At 36.0% G+C, this 12904-nt stretch overlaps 2 protein-coding genes across 15 annotated transcripts in view; one reads left to right on the forward strand and one right to left on the reverse strand.

Moving 5' to 3' along the window:
* Positions 1–12904, reverse strand: part of LOC125779273 (uncharacterized) — an 854525-nt gene that overhangs the window by 189725 nt on the left and 651896 nt on the right. The gene's annotated exons all lie outside the window — the stretch shown is intronic.
* LOC105222136 (retrovirus-related Pol polyprotein from transposon 412) overlaps positions 1–12904 on the forward strand; it is an 82431-nt gene that overhangs the window by 49952 nt on the left and 19575 nt on the right. For 13 of the 14 annotated variants that reach the window (XM_049460498.1, XM_049460488.1, XM_049460489.1 and 10 more), the window contains 2 exons: positions 4624–4677; positions 5983–6085. In XM_049460498.1, coding sequence (XP_049316455.1) covers positions 4624–4677; positions 5983–6085 — 157 coding nt within the window. The remainder of the gene's footprint in view (positions 1–4623; positions 4678–5982; positions 6086–12904) is intronic. The other variant, XM_049460490.1, reaches the window with a different exon arrangement.

Consider the following 12904-nt stretch of genomic DNA (forward strand, 5'->3'; position numbering starts at 1 on the left):
ATGGTTTTTTTTTTTTTGCGGTTTTTACGGCCACCAAAAGGACGGAATGGTAAATTTCCAGTTGCTACATGGTAAAGAGTGACACCAATGAACCATAAGTCCACATTTGCAGTAAATGAACGATTTATTTGTTTACGTAGCACAGCACGTTCATACATATCGAGATGTAAATTCTCCTCTGTTCCATAAAGTGAAACAAACGCTTTGTTATCATCCAATTCCCGGGCGGCACCGAAATCAGATAGCTTGTATTATATATGGTTTGACCATCTCCGAAATAAATTTTATTATATTTCCCGGTTTTAAATCGCGATGTACTAAATTATTGTCACGTAGATGTTTCATTCCAGCACATAAATGTTCCAGCACCAATAGAAATTTTTGTTTTTCCATTTTTTAATATTAATATCAAACACAAACTGACAACCGTATATGGAATGTAAACAAATATCAAGTGACAATTTAGGGCCGGCAAAATATGTCTTCCAAAAAAATCGATTAAACTAGAGCAGGCACCGATTATAATGAGTGGAATGTAAGTTTTCAAGTAGTTTTCAGCGAAAACCGTGTTTTCGTTTGACAGATTTTACATGGACGAAAACATAAGTTTTCGTGCGAAAACCAGTTTTTCCCACGAAAACATGTTTTCGTTGTCGGTCCGAACATAGTATAATTATGTTTTTTGACTATGTTAAAGAAAATTTAATATTTGTTATCGACATAATTATTTTCATTCAAGTGTAAAAACATCTCTGAATGATGAAATGTAATAGATTTTGTGACTGTCACTTACAGAATAGCAAAATCGTCTCAAGTCTCAAAAATTGTCTCTTCTAACTTAAAATCTCAAATTTAGAGACTTGAGACTGTCTCACGTTACAGAATCGCACGGTAAAATTGGTCATTTTTAACTATGTTGCCAACGAAAATACAGCTAACTCTCTAAAATTTTGAAAATTAAATGGGAGTTGGTGGATGGAGTCATGTGTAGAAGTTCACGCAAGTGAGGAAAGTCCTCTGATCGCCATTCACTTGGGAGTGGCCAGAAACGATTATTTTACATATGACTGAAGCAACTCACGACTTCCGGTCTTTGACCAAGTATCCTCTGGGTAGCTTAAGAACATCCGTTTGAAGGCGAGCTAAAGTGAGAAGGTGAAATATTCGCTACTTAGGGTTGCGCGCTGGGTTTGGGACCCGCCACGGTAAAAAACACCCCCAATGAAAGGGAACAACAAGCTTCGAATGAATGACCCCCCTTTTGATGACGACCATGGCAAACGAATTGAGGACTATGATTTGAGGGTATGCACCTGGAATGTCCGGTCCCTTAATTGGGAAGGTGCCGCTGCCCAGCTGGTTGATGGGATAGATACCGAGAGTTGAAGAGGGAAGCGAGACGCATTTGTAGACAGAAAAAGAAAGAGGCCGAAATGCGTGAGTACGAACAGCTTGATAAGCTGACCGATAGGGGTAATGCTCGAAAATTCTACGAAAAGATGCGGCGGCTAACTGAAGGTTTCAAGACCGGAGCATACTCTTGTAGAACCCCTAAAGGTGATCTAGTGATCGATGCCCAGAGCATACTTAAATTACGGAGGGAACATTTCTCCAGCCTGCTAAATGGCAATGAACGCATAACGCTAGGAGAAGGCGAACCCGATTTCCCAATCGATGACGATGGAGCAGACGTTCCATTACCCGACCACGAAGAAGTTCGAATAGCAATTACCCGTGTGAAGAAAAACAAGGCAGCGGGAACCGATTGATTACTGGCCGAGCTATTAAAACACGGCGGCGAAGAACTGATAAAAAACATGCATCAGCTTTTTTGTAAAATATGGTCGGATGAAAGCATGCCCAACGATTGGAATTTAAGCATGCTATGCCCAATCCATAAAAAAGGAGACCCCACAATCTGCGCCAACTACCGTGGGATAAGCCTCCTCAACATCGCGTACAAGGTTCTATCGAGCGTATTGCGTGAAAGATTAAAGCCCACCGTCAACAAACTGATTGGACCTTATCAATGTGGCTTTAGACCTAGAAAATCAACAACCGACCAGATATTCACCATGCGCCAAATTCTGGAAAAGACCCGTGAAAGGAGAATCGACACGCACCACCTATTCGTCGATTTCAAAGCTGCTTTCGACAGCACGAAAAGGAGGTACCTCTATGCTGCGATGTCTGAATTTGGTATCCCCGCAAAACTAATACGGCTGTGCAAACTGACGTTGAGCAACACCAAAAGCTCCGTCAGAATCGGGAAGGATTTCTCCGAGCCGTTCGATACCAAACGAGGTTTCAGACAAGGCGACTCCCTATCGTGCAACTTCTTCAATCTGCTGCTGGAGAAAATTATTCGAGCTGCAGAACTTAATCGAGCAGGTACAATCTTTTATATGATATTGATATCATCGGCCTCAACACCCGCGCCGTTAGTTCTGCTTTCTCCAGACTGAACAAGGAAGCAACGCAAATGGGTCTGGCAGTGAACGAGGGCAAGACGAAATATCTCCTGTCATCAAACAAACAGTCGTCGCACTCGCGACTTGGCTCTCACGTCACTGTTGACAGTCATAACTTTGAAGTTCTAGATAATTTCGTCTATTTAGGAACCAGCATTAACACCACCAACAATGTCAGCCTGGAAATCCAACGCACGATTACTCTTGCCAACAGGTGCTAAGTTGGACTGAGTAGGCAATTGAGAAGTAAAGTCCTCTCTCGACGAACAAAAACCAAACTCTATATTTCACTAATTATTCCCGTCCTGCTATATGGTGTAGAGGCTTGGACGATGACAACGACCGATGAGTCGACGTTCCGAGTTTTCGAGAGAAAGGTCCTGCGAAAGATTTATGGTCCTTTGCGCATTGGCCACGGCGAATATCGCATTCGGTGGAACGATGAGCTGTACGAGATATACGACGACATTAACATAGTTCAGCGAATTAAAAGACAGCGGCTACGCTGGCTAGGTCATGTTGTCCGGATTTATAAAAACACTCCAGCTCTGAAAGCATTCGACGCAGTACCCGCCGCGGGAAGCAGAGGAAGAGGAAGATCTCCACTCCGTTGGAAGGACCAAGTGGAGAAGGACCTGGCTTCGCTTGGAATGTCCAATTGGCGCCACGTAGCGAAGAGAAGAAACGACTGGCGCGCTGTTGTTGACTCGGCTATAGTCGCGTAAGCGGTGTCTACACCAGTAAAGAAGAAGAAGAAGAATGAGTGTTAGCAACGGCTACCATGAAAGCGCGAACATTTTTCTTTGACTTCGTAAAATTTCATTGATTTATCTCTAGTGGTTTATGAGAAAATGGTTTTACAATTTTAGCATGCTCTAAATTTCAACCTTTATATAAATAATTTTAACAAAAAAAAAGGATTTTGACGAAATATTTATAACCCGAGGTATATGTCTTGTCCCTCATGTAACGAACTGCTAATTTTCAAATCGGTTATTCATTTCATGGACCACTTGACGTGGTTTCACCCACATACATTTTGGGCATCTCTGATACCTTAAATTTTAGTAGATTCTGCAGATCTACAAGTTTATTTTTAAAATGTTTGAAAAATACATACCTTTTATATACATATACATATAAATCAGCGGGGCTAGTTTGTATGGAAATAAGCAAATATTTCTACAACTTCAGATATTACAAATTCTATGCGTTTTCCCTATCTGAAATGTGTCTTCTAAGGTTAGGCATTTTTTTAAATTGTTAGAACCTGTCATTTTTTATGGCAGGAAAAGTGATTAAAGTGATTGCAAGCAACGGTTAACGAAATAACTCGTTCATCGAAAACTCGATTTGTGTTGTGTTCCTTTTGCACCAACCCTAATTACTGGTTTTAATAAGATTAATGGCAAATCCCGATTACGCATACCCAAAAATTAATATGAAATTAATAATATCACATCTTTCAGACATCTTTTATGGTATCGTCCGTGCGTCCGTTTGATAAAAATTGCTACAGGTAGTATCTGGCGCTCTAAGGAGGCACGGGTTGCATGAAGGTAAAGTCCGTCATTGTCGGCCAACGTAGAGTTAGTCTAGCCAATTTATATGTGGATCGGTTAAAAATTGGCAATGGGTAAAAATAATCCTAAAATTCCTGTGCTAATTTGTCGCATACCAACTAACTGACATTTTTACTTTGGGTGAAATTCGAATTACTTGTTTACATGGGCTAGTCACTTAAAAAGTTTTGTGCCGAACATGGATGCTATTAGTTCACACCTTGCCCTCATATGCCAAAAATAATAGTTTCCGTCCTTCTGATTGATTGAAGTTTGGAATCGTTTCACATTTCTGTAATTCTTACAAAATGTGAGAATAGGATATATTATATTCAGCTGCGCTCGAAAATAATCCTTCCATATTTTAATAAACATTATTTGATACTTAGTGAGGGTGTGGCGAATGTGTTGCTTTAGTACTTTGATCTCGGTTTTGTCTTTCATTTGGCCGGATTTTCATACTGCATCTAAATATAAGTTTTTAAAAACATGTAATATAGAAACGATAATTATTAGAGATCGTTCTACAACTAAATAAATTGAATAATTTCATAAGTAATGCAATTGTTATTTTGCTCTTACATTTGCAGCGGAGGCCGATAATAGAGATAAGATAACCGAATCCGAATACTATGATGCAAAAGGTTAGATCTGCAGTCATTAATACTCGTAAATATGTTTCAAATTTTTGATAAAACTACGTCGTGTTCTAATTTTGTTAAATAATGAGTGTGTTTTATAAATGCATGCGAATTGGTAATTGGTTTCTAATAAAATGTAAACAATTCGGAAATTAAAATAAATTGATTTTATTTTAGGATTTCTGTTTCATTTAATTTATACCATGTTCTGACCGCCATAAAAAATTACGCCGGTTAATCTCGTCACCAAGGAGATTTGAAGATTTAATCTCCACAAAATCTCTCTGTGCGACTCAGATTTAGTGTGCTTGCCAGTAAGAAAATCTGTTTGATTAACACAACTGATTTAGACATTACAAAGAGAAAACTATTTAAACAAGAAAAAAATGCAAACAAAAAAATGAATTAAAAGCAATTCCTAAGTCAAAAAATGCACCCATTACGCCCATTAAATAGATAATATTAAAAAAAAAAAAACGATTTTTGAACAAAATACGACATTACAATGTTTTCTTTCAATAAATATACGTATTAAACAATGTAAAATTTTTAATGTCAAAAGCAGCTGATTTATAAATCTGCAACAGCAGTGAGGACAGTCCAGATTAGTAATAGATTAAATGTAATCAAACCACTTAAAATTTTTTGTTGGAACATAGTATTAAATTAATATATTAACCTTATAATATATTAACCCTATAATTATTTTCTGAGATTGTTCATTGTGCATTATTGACCATCACAAGACTAGAATGATAAGTTCTCGATTTCCATGAGTATCGTCCAGTGCTAAGGAAAATTTATTTATAGAACGTTATTGCATTGCAGCATCCTGTAGCATTTTTCGATGGTTTAATATCAGATCTCATAGAATACAAATTTTTCTCTAATCATATGCAGTTTCACAGTTCAATTTTAACCATTTCTTTATTGGTTGTTGAACTTTTTTTACACTCTTGCAACCGGTTGCTACAGAATATTATTTGCATATGGCTTTGACAAACATTTTAATTTATGAAGAGTAAATTATCAGACATAATTGCTTTTACGTAAAAAATGTTTTTTGAAATCAAAAGGTTTGTAATGACTATTAACTATACGAAATTCATTTGTACATTCATTAAAACAAAATTTGAGGAGTGAGGGGAAGGTTCAGTTGAGACAACAAGAATTTCAACGCGTAAATATAATACGCATGTAGCCGGTATGCCATGCGCGTTTTCAGAAGAATGATTTTATTTTATTTACATACATATTTTCAATATAATATACATATGTAGTATTTTTATATCTTATTTCTTTCTTTAGCGGCGCGTGCGAAAATTCTGGGCTCAACAGAGATTCATGTAAAGCGGGATAGCACAATCGCATTAGCTTGTTCCGTAAACATTCATGCATCTAGCGTAACTTGGTAAGATAAAAAACTAAAAAAATTACAAATATCTTATACAAAGATTACAGATTGATACGTTTATAACTTAAACAAGTAATACTATGTTCAGACCGAAAATTTCAAAGATTAGATTACATTTAATCCTTTCATAACCCAACAGTGTTCTCACTGCCGTTAGAAAGATCAAAAAACAGCTGTTATTGTCATTCAAGAATTCACATGGCTTAATATTTATCAAAAGAAAAGATTGTCATATGGTATTTTGAAATAAAAGCCGTCTTTTTTAATATTTTCCATGTAATAGAAATAATGGATGCATTTTTCATTTGTTAAATCGATTTTCAGGTGAAATTAGATTCATTGCTTTAAAAAAAATTTGTTTGTTTACATTTTTTTCCCTTTGTAGTGTCTAAATCAGCTGTGATAACGTAACAGATTTCCAGTGCTGACTAGTATTTTTCCAGTGCTGACAAGTAGATTGCGCAAAATCAGAGTCGCACGGACAGATTTAGCGTGGATCAGTTTCAAATCATTTTAATGAAGTGATTTGGAACTGTCATTTTTGTATGGCGAAATCTTGATAAATTTTTAAGATTAGTGGGATAATCCATGCAACAGCCGAAATCGTGTGATTAGGTGTCGGTCTGAACATAGTATAAGAAAGGTCAATGTTTGGACGTAACCGAACTGCAACTAGCAAGAATCAAAGGTGCTGGGAAAAGCCCATTCAGCCCATTTTTTACATTCAGACATACTATTATCAGGAAAAAATTACTACTAATTTCAGTTACATATATACCTCACACATTGACCGGTATTTTCGGTAATAAATCAATTAAAAGTAATGGGGTCCATATATATAGAGTTTTGTCCCTCTTAGACAATTGGTGATTTATTTGTATACTGGAATGTGAAAGGATTAGATCGAATTTAATCGAACGATTCTGTACTGTGATACAGTCACAAGTCTCTAAAATTGAGATCTTATATTAGAGAAAATTTTTGTGACTTGAGACGATTTTGCAATTCAGTACGTGACAGCCACGAAATTACCTCAATTGAAAACGAACAGGTCTAATCAGCTCTTACATTTCATTATTTAGAGATGTACTATATTTACACTTGAGTGAAAATAAATATGTCGATAACAAATATTAAATTTTCTATAACATAGCGAAAATGCATAATTACCAATTCAAATAAAAATATATGCTGACTTTGTTTCAGAATATTTACGAAATTTATATGAAATTGCTTTACAAAACATAAAAAACGACAATCGATTAATATCTAAGGTGATCTCTATTCAGTACGTATGTATGTATATGCAAAATGGCAAACAAGCGTTTTTTTATTATTATTTTAGGCCAGGGATGGGCACATTAGCCCACAGTGGCATTTTGCCCGTTCGGGCACGAGTGCACATTTTGAGGGCTAGGTGAGGGTAGGGATGGAAAGAGCGCGAGCGGAATCGATTTTTGACTTTGGAATTGACTTCTAGTTTTTCGATTCTGGAAGTCAATTAATCAACCCCGATAGTCGACTTTTGTGACTTAATTTGACTTTTTATAAATTAAGCAACTCGTACACGAAATTCGTTAGATATATCAATATTTTATTAAATATTTTTTTAGTTTTTAACATATTATAAAAAGTATTTTATGATTTCATTGCATACATTTTGGTATTGGATAATAAAATTGCTTTTTTTAATTAAAAAAACGAAAAATTTAAAAATAAATAACTACGAAAACCACATTTCTTCGCCGATTGATCTTAAAAATATTAGCTCATTAATGTGCTGAGGTGATAAGCGACTCCTCAACTGATTTGCGATGTGAAAATAATCGCTCACAGGGCACAGACGTTGCAACTATTGGCAAGTACTTTTTAGCTACATTCCATAGATACGGATATTCATATTTCATACTTTCCCACACAGTGAACGGATTAGGATTTTGTTTCCGATCCGAAGACCATAAATCATCATTGTCATCGTTCGTTTTCTTCGTTTCTCCTTTTTCGCCTGTTGCGTGAAGTTGGCTGTTGATACTCCTTTACATTACGCCTCTATTACTTTTTGTAACTTGTGGGAGTAATGCAGAGGAGTATTTGTTTGGATTAAACAAATACTATGTACCGTATATTAAAAAGTTAATTACATCAATTACCGGCGGCAATATAAACATTATATTGTTATAGACCAATCAGAAAGAGGCTATTTATAAGGAAACACTTCGATTGGTACTTTATATTGTGCTTTTAAAAGTAATCCTATAGTGATTATCTTAATTCGTTAACTGTCAAAGTCATCGAGTAAAAGTCGATTTTAATCGATTCAAGACAGGCTTGAATCGATCCTAAAAAGTCAATTATTTCTAATAAAAGATCGATTTTCGACTAAAGTCAGAGTCGACTTTTCCATCCCTAGGTGAGGGGATCATCGCTTGCAAACATGAAGAGGGAAGTGAGAGCAACGTTTTACCACTCCACATTTACAAATGAGAGCAACGTATTTTCCACCACCATTGACTGATCTATCACACGTACAGTGGTGTGAACAAAATAGAAACAACCATAAGGTGTTGTGAAGTTTTAAAATATGCTGTTTTCTTATTAAATAAAATTGTTTTTAGATACATAACATAACATATATATATTTTTTCCTTACAGTGATTAAAATTTCCCACCATGCAAAGGTAAATAAAAACAAATTTTAAAGCGAAACTCTAAACTCTGCAAATTATGTTTACCCCTTTTTGTTCACACAACTGTACAATTCCGATATGAAGTAAACTTCCACCCTTAAATTTGTGTACAATGTCAGTATTGCCGCAACCACTCTGCGATGAACATCAAGTTACGGAGGAATGTAATTAATTTTTTTCGCAATTTTTCTCAACTTGTTATGCCCTTCTCTCCGTAAACTGATATTCCCCTCATCTAGCCCCCGTGCGCACTTTGCTAACTTTGCGGGCTAAAAATGTGCCCACCCCTGTTTTAGGCAATATTTTATTACTAAAGACTAGAGACTGTGTTGTGAATAGTAACTAGCCTATAACTGTCTCAAAGAGTGACTAGAGACTGCTTACAGAATTCACTATAAAATGGTGTTATATGTGAAGTAGGCGTGGTTGTATTCCGATTTTCTTCATTTTAACAACTGAAACATAGAAATGTTAGACGAAACTTATGCACCGAATTTACTTGAAATCGGTTGAGCAAGCAAAATATATGAAATATAAAACCTAAAATATCTGACACACTTAGTTATTGATTTATTATACTTTTGTTTGTAAAAAAAACATTATATGGGAGTGGGCTATATCATTCATTTTTGCAGTGTCAGTAGGGATTTGGCATAAAGAGGGTTGAAAAGATTTGACCTGTGGTAAATTGGGTGATATAGCTTTATTGGTTCGAGAGATATATATAAAAAATTTAAAAGGGGACGGAGCCACGCTCACTTTTCAAAAATTTTTAAACTACAGGTGCCCGCCTTAATGTGATTCGGATTGATTTATTAACGGTTTAGTTATAGTACTTTATACGTTTTCGATTAATGGTGTGGCCGTAGCAGTCGTCCGATTACGTTCGTCTAACCCAGTGGTTCCCAAACTTATTTTGTCTGCCGCCCACTTTGAGAATAAATATTTTTTTAGCGCCCCCATTTTTTCACCTATTTAAAAACCACTATAACTTCAAATTAATTACTGTGACCTATATATGTACATTAACGGAGAATTCTAAACGAAACTTTTACTATAAACAGCAAATTGAAACCTGAGCGCAGTAGGCAACATACAACGGCGCTTAGGTCTCAAGTTAACTCTTACGGGCTCCACCTGCCAATAAGAATGATTATTGAAACACAACTTTATAGTATTAAAACAGAGAATATTTTATTAAAAATAAAACCAAAATAATCGAACCATATATTAAAGCTAATGTGAAGGATGAATCTGATGCTGTTTAATAAGTCACAGTCACAAGTCGCCACGTTCGGTAACAAGCAAACGATTTCTATTTTTAGTAAGAAGTGTTGTCACAGCACTAAATCCGCGTTCACACAAATATGACGATGGGAATGCTACCAAGAATCGTTGAACGATTGATCACAATCCAGGGTACAATTGCGAGATCGGTTTTTGTAGCCAAAATTCTTGGTAACCATTTTTGAACTTGATTTTTATTTCGTCGCTTCCAGCTGAGGTGACATTGCTGTGTTGAGATTTGAAAACGGATCCAACACCCAGTCTGGCATTTCCAAGTTGAAAATGTCCTGGTATCGTTCGGTGAAGTCAATGTGGAGGTTTTCCAAATGTTGGCAGTAGACAAACAATTCGTCGTTACTGCATAATACTGATAAATTCGGAAAATTGTAAAACTCACGTCTGCCCAGATTCTTTTTGTGTTGAAGCAGTTTGACTGTGAAAGCAGCAACGACGTTTTTTGTTTTAATTAAATTTAGTTCATTGCCTTGCAGTTGGAGATTCATGTCGTTGAACAATTTATACAGGTCTGTCATCTAAGCTATATCATTCTTTGATGTTATGAGCTTGTCTTGAAATTCTGTATCTTTAGTTTCCAAGAACTCTATAACAGAGCCAAACAGGTTGTAGAATCGAGTCAGACAATTGCCTCTTGATAGCCAACGAACTTCAGTATGAAACAACAAACGATTGAAATCCTCCTCATTAGTAACACAAAGCTGATGAAATAATCTATCATTTAAAGAGCTGTTGCGGATTTTATTGACTGCTTTGATGACATATTGCAGTGATTGAAAGAGTTTTTCACTGAAGTTTCTAGCAACTAAATGTTGTCTATGAATAACGCAATGTACACCAAGGACATCTGGAATTTTATTTTTTTAAGTGCGCTATTAAGCCTTTATGGCACCTTATCATAGCCGGAGCACCATCCGTAGCAATTGAAATAATATTTTTCAAAGGAATCTCTTTCTCATCGCAAAACTTTTCCAATATATTGAATATGGTTTCGCCTTTTGTATCGGTCTCTAAATTTTTAGCAAATAATAGTTCTTCACATATTTTCTCACACAAGAGAGTGTTCAAAGGGTACGGACGTGTTATTTAACTCGCTCCGTGAATTCAATCTTTACAAAAAAAAAAATTAATCATAAAACAAATCAAAAAGTAAAACAAAAAAAAAAACAAAACAATTTATAAATTGTAAACAAACATTTAAAACAGTGCACACAAATTAATAATAATAAACATAAACAATTAGTGCACGAATCAACAAGTGAAAACAAAAAACAAAAAAAATCAAACAAACAATAATGAGTGCTTCGCAGCCTCATCAGCAAGGCCGTAGGCATTCCTTAAATGCCTACTTCAGCTTAGTAGACCCAACAACAACCACAACTACTGGAAATAAAAAGTGTAACGGCGATGATGAGTCATCGCGGCGATCAGCTGAAAAGGAATCGAAGCAAAGAACGCAGTCAGCAGTAGCAGCCGAAAACAACAATCGGACAATAACAAATGCCCTGACACCAACCAGCCTGCAGGTACCAACAAACGAGCAGGCAACGAAGAAAATCACAAGGCAAGGTGAGAGTGTACCAACAAAAAAAAGCCCGTCTGTACAAACAGGCATTGACCGCTACGTCAATATAAAGAGGAAATTAAGTCCTTCTAAATCAGCGGTCAATCCTAAAAAATTTCAAGGCAGCACACCAAATAGAAATAAAACGGAAGTTTTAAATGGCAACAGATTTGCCATACTAAGCAATGGTTCAGACGACGATGCGAAGGGTACCACCACAGTCGTTAATGCCAAACCACCTCCGATATATTTGCGCGAGCGTAGCAGTAATACTCTTGTTGCGAATTTAAGTGAAATTGTTGGCACTAACAATTTTCAAATAGTGCCTTTGAAGAAGGGCAATATAGACGAAACAAAAATTCAGTCCAACACTGAAAAAAGTTTCATGGAAATCGTTAAATTTTTGTCGAATAAAAACAAAAATTATTATTCGTATCAACTGAAGAGCTCTAAGGGCCTAGTTGTTGTAATCAAGGGCATAGAGTCCGCCGTAGAATCTAGTGAAGTGAAAGAAGCATTGGAGGAATGTGGTTTTGGAATCAAAACAGTTGTAAATATATTTAATAGAAACAAAGTACCACAGCCAATGTTTAAAATTGAATTGTTGCCGAATTCGAATCAACTAAAAAAAAATGAGACCCATCCTATATACAATCTGAAATATTTGCTGCATCGCAGAGTAACTGTGGAAGAACCACATAAAAGAAATGGTCCGGTACAATGTACTAACTGCCAAGAATATGGGCATACTAAATCATGTTGCACTCTACGCAGTGTTTGTGTGGTATGTGGTGATTTACATCCCACTTCGAAATGCACCCTTAAGAAAGAAGAATTAAATAAAAAATGCAACAATTGTGGAGGAAATCACACTGCTAACTACAGGGGTTGTCCTGTATATAAAGATTTGAAATCGAAGTTGTCACAAGGCATTCAAGCACGTCGTAACCAAATGTTACAAACACCCCGTAATGAAATTATAGCAACCTCAGAAAAAACTTCAAATCCTATTACTTCTATCAATAATAATATGCAAGGAATTCGAATCAACTAAAAAAAAATGAGACCCATCCTATATACAATCTGAAATATTTGCTGCATCGCAGAGTAACTGTGGAAGAACCACATAAAAGAAATGGTCCGGTACAATGTACTAACTGCCAAGAATATGGGCATACTAAATCATGTTGCACTCTACGCAGTGTTTGTGTGGTATGTGGTGATTTACATCCCACTTCGAAATGCACCCTTAAGAAAGAAGAA

The sequence above is a fragment of the Bactrocera dorsalis genome, chromosome 6 (assembly GCF_023373825.1).
Source record: "Bactrocera dorsalis isolate Fly_Bdor chromosome 6, ASM2337382v1, whole genome shotgun sequence".
NCBI classification, from domain to species: domain Eukaryota; kingdom Metazoa; phylum Arthropoda; class Insecta; order Diptera; family Tephritidae; genus Bactrocera; species Bactrocera dorsalis.